The 16,339-nt window shown below is 47.3% G+C and overlaps 1 protein-coding gene across 1 annotated transcript in view; it reads right to left on the bottom strand.

Annotated features, from left to right (window-relative positions):
- The window catches only part of CD68 (CD68 molecule), a 56,639-nt gene that overhangs the window by 28,399 nt on the left and 11,901 nt on the right, over positions 1-16,339 (bottom strand). The window contains exon 3 of the mRNA XM_086946144.1: positions 8,243-8,365. Within this exon, the coding sequence (XP_086802270.1) occupies positions 8,243-8,365 (123 nt within the window). The remainder of the gene's footprint in view (positions 1-8,242; positions 8,366-16,339) is intronic.

The raw sequence follows: 16,339 nt of genomic DNA, 5'->3' as shown, positions 1-16,339 counted from the left end.
GTGCGGCTGCGTGGGGGCTGGGGTGGGAATAAGGGGGGCAGTTCCTTTCTTTGGGGGCATCGGAGCGCCTGCCACCTCGCCCCCATCCTCTTGACTGGAGCTGGCCCTGGTCCTGTTCGTCTTCTCATCATGTCCAGAGAGGGACATCCGGAGAGGAGTAAATGCTGGAGCATTCCTCATCCAACCTTTCGCGCCTCTAGTAGCGATGCTGGGATAGTCCCTGTTGGTTGGATGTCTCTGGCAGGCTCTCGAGGTTCAGCGGTCTCTCTGGATCTCTTTAAGACTGCAATCACTTCAGGACTCAGAGGAGGTGTGCTCGTTTTTTAGCTCATGGATGAATGAATGAATGAATGAATAAATTGTGAGATTTATAATGTGCGCAGCTACTCAGAGAGTGTCCCGGCACTAGGATATCTGCCCTGTAAGGAGTGTGACATCTAGTCCTGGAATAGGTGTGTTTTTATTCATTTCCGAAATAGTTTTTTTGTCTGCAGCACACTTGAGGGGGATTGGTAACTTGTTCCTGTGTCTTGCCACCAGTACTGAGCAAGCAGTGCAACCCATTTTTGTTTCTTTGTGTCAGGGATAACCAGCAGATGTGGTGATTGTGAGCGAAGGGATCTTTGAGGGATGCTGTTAGGGCCCCACAAAATCATTTTGGCTGCTAATGGGGACCTATTGGCTTGGCCAATGCTTGTTGCTGATGATGTTCAGCATCAGCAAAAAAAGGCATGATGACGTGTTATGATGCAGACGTCATTGGTTTAATTTACCAATCCAAGAGGGCAGGCTCCAACTTGGAGGTGTGTATAAAAAACATGGGGGCAGATTTACAAGCCCCCTGCGCCACCAGTACGTCATTTTTCGTGATGTACTGGTTGCGCAGGGGGCTCCTCCATATTTACAAGGACAGGAAAACCCACCCTGCGTGACTTTTCCTCTCCTTGTGAATATGGCCCCTTCACATGCATCACTGGGCGTGGAAGGGGCGTTCCATGGGTGTTGCTGTGGGTGTTCCCACGCAACACTCACGGAACAAGACACGTCTCCAGATTTACGAGAAATTGTAAATCTGGAGATGCGTCTGAATGCTACGCCACCCTAGAGGTGCCGTAACGAGGCCCAACGAGGGGAAATCTTTTCATTTCTCCTCGTTTTTTCCTCTTTCAATGCGTGCTGCATTCTACAGCACGCATTGAAAGAGGAAAATGCCTGCAGTGATTGTTTTTGTGCTGTCCCTTCCTGCACACAAACAATCTCCCTACGACGCATGCATCCTTGGATCATGGTGCAAGGGTGCCTGTGCATGGCTGCAGTGTGTGCGCCAGCGCAGGGGGAAGCACAGAGTTTAAACATATCGTAAATGTGTGGCATCCCTGTGCTTCGGAAGTGCCGCAGCGATGCGCAGCCAAAGAGCTTGCGGTGCCACGCTGCAGCACTTCCTTGTAGACCTGCCTCATGGGATACAATTGCACAAAAACGCTCCTTGAAAAAGGGGAAACCGAGCAGCAAATTGAAAGAAGGAAAGAGTAAAACCAAACTTGAAACAAGGAATGTGGTGGGGAGAAGAAGGGGAGCAACAGCAGAGTCGGTGAAGGGGGTTAAAAAGTGAACCCTCTCGGGTGGCGGTAGACATCAGGGTATTGAAGGGAAGGAGAGATGCAGTCATACTGAGGAGCCACAGGGAGTGGGAGAGCCATGGGAAGCTTGGGGGTGGGAGGATTTAAAAAATAATAGACAGAAGGAGTAGGGGAAGCAAAGAACGAGCTTGGGGTGTGACAGCAATATAGAAAGATGTTGGGGAAGCGGCATCTGAGGGAGACAGCAAGAAAACACATGCACTTACCCTGAGAGATGAAATGCAGTAGCTGCTCCTGGCGGGAGTGCTACTGGGCGGGGACGTGGGGCGGGGGAGGGGCAGTGTGGGGGGTAGTAAACACTGGAATACGGATGAATGCAGGTAAATTGACAATTAAATCAATAAAACAAATTTTGTTGCGTGCGCTGCCTCCTGCAGGTCAGAACCTTTGTTGCTGACCATGCCGGGCCCATCGGCTTCTGCAAACTCTTGGAGTGTTAAGATTAATCGCACTCTCCAGAGTCTACAGTTGAGTGAAATTGTACAACTGCTTCTAATTCACGTCTTTTGTTATGTAGGGTGCCCGACAGAAGCCTGTCTCTTGTCGGCTTCACCATATGCATGCTTCATCTGAAGCGAATGTGCGTGGGCAAGGGACAGTTTGCAATAGGGAGATGTTTGCTTTGCTCTTCCACAAGTCCACTCAGCTGTACTATGGAGTATGTCTATCCTGAGGTCATTTGGCGCGAGAGTCGTCTGTGTGATTGGGAAGATGAACTGTGTGATTGGTCTGGGGGTAAAAGGTATGTACCTGATTGCTGATTGGCTGAGACTGATGAGGTAGCTCGACGCATCATTGGTACATGTGTTTGTCAGTCAGATGAGGGAATGAATGTACTGAGGCCAGCAGCAGGGATTATGAGGAGGCTCTGACAGAGCAGACCATGTGCAGGGTGTGCTAAGGGGACATTGGGAAGCATCTCCAATGAGGGAGCTTCTGGGACTCCATGACGGATCCTCCCAAAGACCGTACCAGTTCAGGAAGAGGGTGGGGTCCCTAGCAGCTATTCGCTTTGAAAATGAGTCCCTTAGTGCGCCACCGGAAGGAATGACCTTCTGTTTCCGATACGTCGGGTGAATCACCCTCTGCCCAGAGGCGCAGGAGAGAGAGCGAGTGTGCGGGTCCCATTTTGCCTGGCAATGGGGGGGGGGCTCCTAGAGTGTTGGGGAGCCGCACCCTATTAACCCCTGTCACAGTGTGTCCATTGGACTCACTATCCATAAAGAAAGTTCTCTGAGGAGTTGGGGTATAAGTGCCTGGGGTATAAGCAGACACACCCCCACAAGCAGGGCTCCCACAGGGTCCCTGAAGTATAGGTACTCTGTATGGGGGTCTCATGTCTCAGCGAGTCTGGGTAAGGCCCGCTCACGCTACGCCCTGCTGAGGAGCACGGGCAAGGGTCCTGAGTAAGTATGTTTTGTGTTCCCCGATTGAAGCTCCTAATGACTTTAGTGAGTACCGCCTTGTGTAATCACGTGTTGGGGTACCAGAGCATGGGCGTAAAATGTACATGTAAAATGTAAACACTAACTCCAGATTTGTAAAGCGCGACTTATCACCCCTCAGGGTATCCAGGCGCTGGGGGCCGTCGGGGGGACTAAATGAGCCATTGCCCAGAGTCACATGATGCTGAGATGAGCTGCTGCCGGCACCGAGGATCGAACCATGAGCCCGCGCTCCGTAGTCTGCCACTCTGGCCGCTGCACTACACCTCTCCCTCTGCACTAGGTGTAGTCATTCTTTTACATCAGGATTATGTTGTTATCCATGAGGCATCGTCATAGATCAGCAAGCATCTTATGTTCAGGAGTCTCATGGACTCCGCATTTCATCTTCTCTGTAAGGGAGGAAGCCCAGAGCTGGAGGATCCCTTCTAGAACCCTGGACGTATAGTCTCAATTGGACGGGGGTCTGAAAGCAGGTTAACTCCACCCAGGACAGCCATGACTGAGCATTTACAGAGCTAACTCAGTTGGTAGTCACCCCTGCTGCTCTGCCTTTGTGGGACATAGTAAGTAATATACAGTGTTTATGCACGTCAGTGCATTCCTGTCCTTTCCCCCTGTGCTGGGGCCATTTCGGCAGCCTAGCTACGACCTAGGCCCCCTGGCACCATGGGGCAAGAGTGCCTGTGTTGTCAGCAGGATTCTTTTTGTGCTTTGTGTGATTCTTTCTGTGCTGCAGAATAAATCACACATAGAAAGAGAAAAGAATAAGGAAAACATACATATTTCTCCTCGTTACGCCCCACCTCGGGAGGCTTACGGATTTGGCCCTTCTCCAGGGTTAGGTGATTTTGCAATCACAATCCATGGGTGTTTTGTGGGAAAAACCACCGCAACCCCCATGGAACGCATCCCGGGCACAGAGTAAGGCGACGCAGACATATGCCTTGTGCTGCCTTACTGAAGATTTATGAGGCCACTCTAAACCGCGCAGGGTGGCTTTGCGTGGCTACATTAATCGGATTCAGAGCCCTGCGTCACTCATGCGCCACTTTACACGCGGCAAAAGGGAGGCAGTGGTCTCATAAATAGGCCCCTGAAGTGCACCTTCAGCAGGGGCAGTGCCAGCCAAGCAGTGGATGGGTGCAGCGTGTGGGCACTCCCCGCTCCCTGATAGAGGCTCTCCTGCCAGGACAGAGGTCCTTTGGAGAAGTGTGGCTCAATGGTTAGAGCGGCAGACCCTGATGCAGAGGTCTCGCCCGGGACCAGGGTTCAATTCCCCGCCTCAGCGGCTCTTGGGCTCAATTTCCCCGGACCTGATAATTTTCGCCTCGGTGCCTATTCCAATCATGGAGTCCCACTCTGCAACTCTGGGCAATAGCTTGCTTGATCTCCACAACGGCCCACACAACGCTAAGGATGCCTGGCCTCCACCTTGGGGGTGCCCAGGAGTGGACGCCTCACAGGGAAAGCCAGGATGAGTTCCACAGCGGTATACGTACAAGCGCCTTGAGACCCTTGCGGGTGAGTAGTGCACTATACAAGTACCAATTTACATTTACATTTACATTTTTGGCAGAGCAGTGGGCACTGCCCTTGCTGGGCTCTCACCCTCCTCTGCCAGTTGTTTTCATGTCTCGATATCGGAATCAGGAGTCAGACTTTCCTGCTCCTCAAAAGGGGAAGCTGAGACAGCACGGGGGGGAGGGGGGTGGGGACAGGAAGGGGAAATGAAGTTTCTACATTTATGAGGATGACAAGAGCTCAAAACCAGCATCCGCTTCTTGTAACCAAGAGTCTATAAAAAGACACAGGCACGAGCCTGCTCTGGGGACATCCTTTGAGGAGTGTGGGATAGTAGCATGAGACTTGAAACAGGGGGCGCACAAAGAGGGGTTTTGGGGGTACGGTTGAGCTTCTCAACTTGCTGTAGCGCCTTCACACCATGCTCTTGGGAGCTATGCTGCACTTACATACCCTGAGTTATGATATCTAACCCTCTGCTCGTGTTAGGGAACTTTATCCACTTTAAAGCAAGGGACAGGGCTAACATTATGTACAACAACTTTCACTATCACGTTCCACAGCAGCAAAAATAATACAGGAGTTAGAACAGGTAACTTATACAGCTCAATGTGCCCCCCCCCTTTTAAAGGGCTCTCAGCAAACATTCTGTCCTCTTTCTTGCTGCTCACCCCTGAGCTCTACTCTATATGTCACTGAGTTCAATGACAGGTGCAGGCAGTAATACAGAAGTGAGAACACACAACTTATACATCACAAAAAGGCTCCTCCCTCTTAAAGGGCCCGCAGCAAACATTCTGTCCTCTTAATTACTGCTCACCCCAAGTGTTAGTGAATGTGGTACTGGGTTCGGTGACAGGCATAGGCTGAGGCAGGACTACCTTTGGGTGACTAAGTGCACAGTCCCAGTGCCAGGAAGTTGCATCTTATGGTATGATAATATATCTAAGGCTGTCTCTTGCTGTGCTGTGTGATGCAATGCTGTTATCGTGAGGCATGTGCTGTGCAGTTAGTTTTTGTGGCGGTGACCCGCTGCTCTGCAGTATTGATGGAGTACACGTAAATATCCCCCGCCCTCAGATTCTAAAGATTGAACTCACTCACCCTGTCAGTCAATCATGATCACATTGATTGATCTCTTTGAACTAATACTTGGCTCCCTGAAGTACTCAATAGGCGCTAGATCAGTGAACTTTAGTTCAGACTTTACGGGTTTCAACCCCCTTCTTGGCTCTCAATGAGCGTAGTTCCAAGTCTGAGGAAACTGCACTATCAGGCAGAAGCACCCCTTAAACAGAAGCGGGAAGGGGCGGTCCGGGGACACCTCCAACTCACTTTCCTGTTGCCGCCGTCAGATGATCCAGTGATGAGTTCTTACCTGGCCTCTGAGTGGAAGACCTTGAACCAATCAACTTCTAGTCTTACCAGGGGAAGGTGTGAGCCTTACACCCACAGGCATTCAGGACTGGGACTAGTGGTTAGTGTTAGTCTGTGGCGGTGACAAGTCCTCTCAGATGACCATTAGAACCAGCTCAGCGTCACTAGTTGGTCCGAACCCTTCCTGGAAGACGAGGATGTGGTGTCTTCAACGGGTCTGTGCCCGGTCTGACATTTTGGTAAAAACTTGACTCAGATGTAGGTCTGTGTGTCTCCAGAGTTCATGACATGGGAGGCTGGGTGGAATTTGGTACCAGGAGATCCCAGTATAAATGGCTAGTACACCCTTAACGTTTATATCATTGAAGACTGGGTGGACCTTGGTACCAGTGGACTCCAGAGCACATGGCTAGTCTGTCCTCAGAGTTCTCTTACAGTTGCTTCTTCCGCCTCAACAATCTAAGAAGAATCCTCACATATGTATTCTTTTTGCACCAGGTTACATTTATCAACATTTCTACTTCATCAAATGTGGACTTTGTAGATGGAACGTACCCGGCCGTACTGATTCCTCTATCGAGTGATTGAAAGGTGTTCAGTAATTTAATGTTATTCCCCATTATTTCCATCAGTTTGTGGTCTGGTTTACCATCTGGAAGAAGGGTCTCAGGATTCAGTGGTTCTCAGTGGCCTTAGATCTCAGTACATACCATGTTAGGTGTGCAGATGCAGTCCCATCACCACAGTTAGAGTTAACCGAGGAAGTACAATAAAGAGAATCTTTGCACTTCAAATAGTTTCTTTTGGGAATAATACTCAGATTAAATAATAACATCACACATCAATATGTAAAAAAGAGTGAAATAATAGTGCAATCTTAGATTTGACCAGAGGATCACAGCCAGCACGTGTTTCGCCCCCTCATGGTTTGCCTGGGGCTTTTCCAAGGCATTTTGAGAAAAGGATGTACAAAAGAATGTACAGAAGTTTTGGTCTTGCTTAAAGTCTACCCTTAAAGTCTGGAGTACCACAGGGCTCCTCCTTAAGCCCGACCCTATTCAATATTGATGTAAGGCAGCTTGCCAACATTATACAGGAATTTGACATCCTAGGCATCTTGTACGCAGACGACACCCAGTTGAACGTCGCTCTGCCCCAGGATCACCATAAGGGAGACTCTCCCCTGGGCCCCTGCCTGGAAAAACTGGCCAACTGGATGTCAGATAGTTTCTTAAAATTGAACGGTGACAAAACCGAATTTATCATCTTGAGTAACAGGGCCATCCCGAGACCCCTAAATCATTGGCCTCCCTGTATGGGGGAGCCTCCAGTTCCTAAACTGGTTGTAAAAAATATAGGTATATGGCTCGACAGCACACTCTCAATGTGCGAGCAGGCAAGCAAATTGTCAGGCATCTGTGTTGGACTCCTGAGGACGCTCAGAAAGATGTTACAACTGATCCCGGAGCAACTAAGGAAAACCGTCATGCAGTCTTTGATAGTCTCCCGTCTGTACTATGGGAACTCTCTATATCTGGGCTCTCCCAAGTATGTGATCAAGAAGATCCAGACGGTGCAGAATGCAGCGGCCAGGCTCCTGCTTAAACTCTGTAGACAAGCAACAGTGAGAGAATCCTTGAAACTACTCCATTGGCTTCCAATAGCGTCAAGAATATAATTTAAAGCCCTCTGTTTCGCTCACAGGGCAACAAATAACAAAGGCCCATCGGAACTTAAATCCCTCATCTCGTGCTATACTCCCTCGATATCTCTAAGGTCCTCCCATGCACACCTCCTCAGCACCACAAAAATTAAAAAATCCAGATGGGGAGGCAGATCTTTTTCCCACCTGGTCTCAAAACTATGGAATGCTCTTCTGTTGGAACTCAGAGGGCAGCAAAATGAATTAATATTCAGGAAAAAGCTGAAGACCTGGCTATTTCCATCAAGCCACTAAGGGGCCTTTGTCTCTTACTACAGCTAGCCAGGCGCTATATAAATCACATAAATAAATGAATAAGGAATAGGTTGACTCACTCGCAGATAAGTAGATTTTTAGCCAGGTAGGTTGAGCAGCGTGCAGCTACAGTGACTCCCACGCAGGATTTGTGGCACCCATAGCACAACATGGCACTCCACACATCATATATTACACTGGCCTCACTTGACAGCATACCACAGCACAGCATGGCACACCACATAGCATACATTACACTGGCCTCACGTGACAGCATACCATAGCATTCCACAGCCTACCTTCTGGAATGTGAACTGGATGAAGCCGTCCGGGAAGGTGAGCCTCAGCATGGCTGTTTCATCGAAGCAGTGCCCGGATGCAGTGGTGTAGGCGGGCCCTGGCACTGTGATTGACCCCCATACCTAGTGGAAAGAAAGAGACAAAGGACACATCAACAACAAAGATATCAGCAGGATGCGATGAGTAGGTGACATCATGACACCCATGGGGAGATGGGGCCACACAGTGCTTTAAATGGGAAAGCATAAGTGCGGAGCCTCATTAAATTGAGCGGGGGCGTGGCTAGTGGGTGGGGTTAGAGGTGGGGCGAGACATGATGGTACATAGTCACTGCTAGTCTCAAACTACCAATATGTGCAGATTCACAGCTAGTGCAATGCCATGACCCCCTGAAATAGGCATGCAGTCCTTTACATTTAAAGGGACAGGTTGATTTGGACTGTCATGTTCATGCCTCAAGCTTTTCAGTACAAGTTTACCAGGTTTAGAACTGTGCATAAGGGTCAGTTAGATCCTGGTTATAATTTCTGGCCACCAGTAAGTGATCTTGGCTAAGCTTTGTGATAAGTTGATCCAGTATTATATGATCCTAGACTCTTTGGCCCAACATTGAGGGAAATTGGCTCAGCACTGTGTGATCTTGGCCCATGCTGTGTTTTCTTAGACTAGTAATATATGGACTTGGCTCAGCGCACTTTATTTGTGAGCCACCCCCATGTGTTCTAGAGCCATTGCTGTTTAGGCCAGCCCTGGCTGACAGTGGACCTTTGATGTACTTTCTTGTGCCAGTGGTGTGGGGTCTTAGCTACGCCCTGTCTGATCGTGGCTCAGTATTTTAGATCTTTGCCCAGTGCCTTGTTCCTCACTGAGGCCAGACGATGAACAGATCACGGTGAGATCACGAAGAGCAGCAATCAGCTCCTAGTGACATTCATGCAAAAACTCAACAAGGAGGCTGAGGGTGCTGCTCCTGCACAGCAGTTTCAACACACACTCACCCATCACAACTTTCCCTAATTTTTCTTTTTAACAAGGTAGCACCAATTCCTACCTGTGCATTCCTGGGCACCACAGTTTTAACCAGATAACACCAATTCAGACCTGTGCAGTCCTGGGCGCCACAATTTTATTCAGATAACACCAATGCCTACATGTGAATTCCTGGGCACCACAGTTTTAACCAAGTAGCACTAATTCATACCTGTGCAGTCCTGGGGGGGGCATCGTTTGAACCAGGTAACAACAATTCAGACCTGTGCAGTCCCGGGTGCCACAATTTTATTCAGATAACACCAATGCCTACATGTGAATTCCTGGGCACCACAGTTTTAACCAGATAACACCAATGTCTACCTGTGAATTCCTGGGCACCACAGTTTTAACCAAGTAGCACTAATTCATACCTGTGCAGTCCTGAGCCCCACAGTTTTAACCAGATAACACCAATTCCTACCTGTGCATTCCTGGGCACCACCATTTTAACCAGGTAACACCAAAGCCTACCTGTGAATTCCTGGGCACACAGTTTTAAACAAGTAGCACTAATTCATACCTGTGCAGTCCTGGGCGCCACAGTTTGAACCAGGTAACACCAATTCAGACCTGTGCAGTCCTGGGCGCCACAGTTTTATTCAGATAACACCAATGCCTACATGTGAATGCCTGGGCACCACAGTTTTAACCAGATAACACCAATGCCTACCTGTGAATTCCTGGGCACCACAGTTTTAACCAAGTAGCACTAATTCATACCTGTGCAATCCTGAGCCCCACAGTTTTAACCAGATAACACCAATTCCTACCTGTGCATTCCTGGGCGCCACCGTTTTAACAAGATAACACCAATGCCTACCTGTGAATTCCTGGGCACCACAGTTTTAACCAGATAACACCAATGTCTACCTGTGAATTCCTGGACACCACAGTTTTAACCAGATAACACCAATTCATACCTGTGCAGTCCTGGGTGCCACAGTTTTAACCAGATAACACCAATTCATACCTGTGCAGTCCTGGGTGCCACAGTTTTAACCAGATAACACCAATTTATACCTGTGCAGTCCTGGGTGCCACAGTTTTAACCAGATAACACCAATTTATACCTGTGCAGTCCTGGGTGCCACAGTTTTAACCAGATAGCACCAATTCCTTCCTGTGCAGTCCTGGGCACCACAGTTTTAACCAGATAACACCAATTCATACTTGTGCAGTCCTGGGCACCACGGTTTTAACCAGGTAACACCAATTCAGACCTGTGCAGTCCTGGGCACCACGGTTTTAACCAGGTAACACCAATTCAGACCTGTGCAGTCCTGGGCGCCACAGTTTAAACCAAGTAGCACTAATTCATACCTGTGCAGTCCTGGGCGCCAAAGTTTTAACCAGGTAACACCAATGCCTACCTGTGAATTCCTGGGCACCACAGTTTAAACCAAGTAGCTCTAATTCATACCTGTGCAGTCCTGGGCGCCAAAGTTTTAACCAGGTAACACCAATGCCTACCTGTGGATTCCTGGGCACCACAGTTTTAACCAAGTAGCACTAATTCATACTTGTGCAGTCCTGGGCACCACAGTTTTAACCAGGTAACACCAATTCAGACCTGTGCAGTCCTGGGCGCCACAGTTTTAATCAGATAACACCAATGCCTACCTGTGCAGTCCTGTGCACCACAGTTTTAACCAGATAACACCAATTCATACCTGTGCAGTCCTGGGCACCACAGTTTTAACCAAATAACACCAATTCCTACCTGTGCATTCCTGGGCGCCACAGTTTTAACCAGATAACACCAATTCCTACCTGTGCATTCCTGGGCACCACAGTTTTAACAAAGCATAACGAATTCCTACCTGTGCAGTCCTGGGCACCACCGTTTTAACCAGATAACACCAATTCCTACCTGTGCAGTCCTGGGCACCACAGTTTTAACCAGATAACACCAATGCCTACCTGTGCAGTCCTGGGCACCACAGTTTTAACCAGATAACACCAATGCCTACCTGTGCAGTCCTGTGCACCACAGTTTTAACCAGATAACACCAATTCATACCTGTGCAGTCCTGGGTGCCACAGTTTTAACCAGATAACACCAATTTATACCTGTGCAGTCCTGGGTGCCACAGTTTTAACCAGATAGCACCAATTCCTTCCTGTGCAGTCCTGGGCACCACAGTTTTAACCAGATAACACCAATTCATACCTGTGCAGTCCTGGGTGCCACAGTTTTAACCAGATAACACCAATTCATACCTGTGCAGTCCTGGGTGCCACAGTTTTAACCAGATAACACCAATTCATACCTGTGCAGTCCTGGGCGCCACAGTTTAAACCAAGTAGCACTAATTCATACCTGTGCAGTCCTGGGCACCAAAGTTTTAACCAGGTAACACCAATGCCTACCTGTGAATTCCTGGGCACCACAGTTTAAACCAAGTAGCTCTAATTCATACCTGTGCAGTCCTGGGCGCCAAAGTTTTAACCAGGTAACACCAATGCCTACCTGTGGATTCCTGGGCACCACAGTTTTAACCAAGTAGCACTAATTCATACTTGTGCAGTCCTGGGCACCACAGTTTTAACCAGGTAACACCAATTCAGACCTGTGCAGTCCTGTGCACCACAGTTTTAACCAGATAACACCAATTCATACCTGTGCAGTCCTGGGCACCACAGTTTTAACCAGATAACACCAATTCATACTTGTGCAGTCCTGGGCACCACGGTTTTAACCAGGTAACACCAATTCAGACCTGTGCAGTCCTGGGCACCACGGTTTTAACCAGGTAACACCAATTCAGACCTGTGCAGTCCTGGGCACCACAGTTTTAACCAGATAACACCAATTCATACTTGTGCAGTCCTGGGCACCACGGTTTTAACCAGGTAACACCAATTCAGACCTGTGCAGTCCTGGGCGCCACAGTTTAAACCAAGTAGCACTAATTCATACCTGTGCAGTCCTGGGCACCAAAGTTTTAACCAGGTAACACCAATGCCTACCTGTGAATTCCTGGGCACCACAGTTTAAACCAAGTAGCTCTAATTCATACCTGTGCAGTCCTGGGCGCCAAAGTTTTAACCAGGTAACACCAATGCCTACCTGTGGATTCCTGGGCACCACAGTTTTAACCAAGTAGCACTAATTCATACTTGTGCAGTCCTGGGCACCACAGTTTTAACCAGGTAACTCCAATTCAGACCTGTGCAGTCCTGGGCACCACAGTTTTAACCAGATAACACCAATTCATACCTGTGCATTCCTGGGCACCACAGTTTTAACCAGATTACAGTGTTACTTGATCCCAACACTGTGGTTTTTTGAGCGATAGCAGGACAGTGTGTGGATTCCGTTCTGTTCAAGGCGTGCTTTGTGATACTGGGCCCTATTTTTGTGACACTGCCACAACACTGAGTGATCCTGCCTATCAGTTTCTATTTAAATGGTCTGGGCCAGCACTGTATATTGAGCCAACTATATATTGATAACTTTTAATATTGATGAATTGCGTTATCTTCTCATTATATTTTTATGTATCGATAACTTTTATGGTTTTATATGTTGAAACCAAATAAAGAAAGTTGATTGATTCATTGATTGAGACAAGTGTGACTAATGCACCAACAAGATGTACAGGGAATTGACCATGCATCAAATTAAATGTTCACCAGCCCTGCTAAGAAGAAACTTTTATTGCAGCTGTGGAATGAGTATCCTCAACACAAGACAGAAAAGCTTGCCACAGTTAGTCAGGTGTACTGAATGGATGAGTGAGTGTTAGGAAGTTACGGTGCAACTGGCATAATAACGAGGGTGGGATTCACAAAAGTAAACTTAGAGTTTTGTGTAAGTTTACATTTTTTGGGAATTCACAAACCTGCATTTTAATAGTAAGTTTACGAGTACGGAGACTCCGTGGTCAGGGCGGTGAACTCCGACCATACAAAGGTACGACAGGCCTCTCTTTTTATGTGCGGAGTTCTCCGCCCCGACTGCGGAGTTCTTTGCCCCGACTGCGGTGTCTCCGCACTCGTAAACTTACCCGTAAAATGCCGTTTTGTGGATTCCAAAACAAACGTAAATGTACACAAAAGTAAAAGACTTTGTGAATCAGGCACAAGTTTGTTTTTTAACTGAACTGAAAGTGCCTCTCTGGTTCTCGTCTCTGGTTGCTGAATTTGAAAGCACCCGGCAGCGGTGGACAAAACCTCTGAAGGGGCCGGACAGGGTGCCGCTGCATAAGGTGTGCTAGGGTGCCTTTCAGGGCCAGCCTTCCTTTACAAGGGGACTTGGAGAAGGATTTTACCTTCACTTATGCTAATAAAGAGTGGTTTGAAGACCTGCTGGGAACAGGCCCAAAATCACAATGGAACGAGCTTCTAAACCATGAATGAGTCAAGAAAGCAGCAGCACTATTAGCACTTCCAGGCTGGCGACCAGTGGCCAAGGAATGGCTCTGGGATGGCACATTAACCATGAGGTCTGCACCAGTTGCAGGACAAACAAAACACGTGAGAAATGTATCAATACAAACAAAAGGCGTTAACTGACTACACACAAAAGGCTCACATGGGATTATTCCGGCCAGCGGTGGGGCCTCCATGGGGGCGGAGGAGCGTCGCCCACCCTGCCGCCAGCGCAGCAAACAAAAAAAATAAAACAGTAAAAAAAAAATGTTATTGATGTTTCATTTTTCAGTGCAGTGGGTCATCCCGAGCCAAGTGTTGGAGCATGGCCATCACTGCTGACTGGCAGCAGGGAGGAGGAATGCTGCACACCTTTAGTGTAAAGTGCATGTCACTTTGGTCGGCTGTCTTGCGATGACCAGCCTGACATGCGCACTTTAAATCTCTCCAACCTGAGCTATCTTAGACAGCTGAGTGGAGAGCAGGCACAGGCCTCCAGTGCCTGTGGGAGTGCTGAGCCAGCCCACTCCAACCAATCCTGGTGCTTCTCTCATGCTGGTTCACAGCATGCGAGCAGCATCTGGATTGGTATGGGAGTTGGCTCAGAGACCCCTTGCTGCCTTTTTGCGAAGTACTGAGGTTTTTTTTTGTAAATTATTTTTTGTGTCGCTCGATTTCTTTGTCCACACCACCAGGCAGGTGAGAAACTCACGCTTTCTTCAGCCTTAACTCCAGAGCTCTTAATTGTGGCCCCTTATAAGCATTGTTTATGAAGTACCACATTTGAGAGCTTTGGGGCGGCGCCTGAGGCCATTCCTGGAGTGCCCTCCTGATCACCTCACCACTTTCTAAACACCGACAGCGTGAATAATAATTGTGGGCAATGAACTCCGCTCCGCTAACACTCCGCCGTAGTGGACTTAGCTACTGCACCCACAACCCTTTGATAAAATAACTTTACCTTTACATGCTAAAAAGCATATAACCAATTCTCCAAAGTGAGCTTTGAAAAATATCAATCTCTTTCATAAACCTCATATGTAGGTAAATCTCTTAATTTTTCTACACTATTATTAGACAAGTTATTTCATCCGATAATAACAACACATTTGAAAAGAAAAACACCCTATAGGAAGGGACCACACACACCTCTTTTAGAGGATTGTATCAAATGTTATCTTATTCTTGGAATTTTGACATCAATATATCATATATACACATTTAAAAAGGCTTTCCTAAACAAAATTGACATAAAAATATATCCGTGACAGGTTTGTGTTCAAGTGAAAAGTGATAAGTGCTTAAGTTTGTGAATTGATGAATATATACAAACAAAGGTAACAATATGACAGTCCCAAACTCAAGACAATAGTTTCAACAGATACATTTTTCTTCTTTGTATTGAAACTTAGATAGGGACTGATCCATATTTTAACGTCGACGTTTCGACCCTAGACAATGGTGCTGATTCTATCGCAACCGGGGCGGGTCTTCATCAGGATTATAGTACAGTTGGACAACCTGTTGCTTTAGAAAATGTCCTGCGTGCATCTCTCAATAACAGCAGGGCAGAAACAATGTGTCAGCCGACACGACCGCCGGAAAGCTAAAGCAATACAGCTTTGTGGTGGAAGAATATAAAGTGATCGCACTTGCGGCACTTACCCTGGATACATCCAAATTCTCCACCGGCTGGTGGATGAATTGAGAACGGTTACCTAATAAGATATCAGGATTGGTTCCTCGGTGTCAGATAGTGTGGGCTGACACATTGTTTCTGCCCTGCTGTTAATGAGAGATACACGCAGGACATCTTCTAAAGCAACAGGTTGTCCAACTGTACTATAGTCCTGATGAAGACCCGCCCCGGTTGCGATAGAATCAGCACCATTGTCTAGGGTCGAAACGTCGACGTTAAAATATGGATCAGTCCCTATCTAAGTTTCAATACAAAGAAGAAAAATGTATCTGTTGAAACTATTGTCTTGAGTTTGGGACTGTCATATTGTTACCTTTGTTTGTATATATTCATCAATTCACAAACTAAAGCACTTTTCACTTTTCACTTGAACACAAACCTGTCACAGATATATTTTTATGTCAATTTTGTTTAGGACAGCCATTTTAAATGTGTATATATGATATATTGATGTCAAAATTCCAAGAATAAGATAACATTTGATACAATCCTCTAAAAGAGGTGTGTGTGGTCCCTTCCTATAGGGTGTTTTTCTTTTCAAATGTGTTGTTATTATTGGATGAAATAACTTGTCTAATAATAGTGTAGAAAAATTAAGAGATTTACCTACATATGAGGTTTATGAAAGAGATTGCTTTCCCGGCAGAACCATTGTCTTTATATAAACTTGGAACCCAGGTTCTGAGGGTCACTGGGCCACCCCATTATATTTAATGGTTTGAAAAATATCAGGCAATGAGAGAGATGTTGATTTTGGGGCCTCCCCTAACCTAGGGGGAGGGCAAGCAGATGCCTTGAACACAAAGAGCATATCATGCCGAACGATTCGGTGGTGGTTCCATCCTCCTAGGACCACCCCAAGCAAAGTTATGGGCAAATATACAATGCCAACCATAGGCCCAGCAAAGCATTATGGGGTGAGATTCTAGAGCACAGCACAGCAAAGCACAGCTAAAAAGCAAAGTAAAGATACTAGCTAAGAAGACCTCAA

Source organism: Lissotriton vulgaris, chromosome 12 (genome assembly GCF_964263255.1).
Source record: "Lissotriton vulgaris chromosome 12, aLisVul1.2, whole genome shotgun sequence".
NCBI classification, from domain to species: Eukaryota; Metazoa; Chordata; class Amphibia; order Caudata; family Salamandridae; genus Lissotriton; species Lissotriton vulgaris.
Note: the sequence above shows the minus strand (reverse complement) of the source record. Positions and strands in the feature narration are given on the sequence as shown.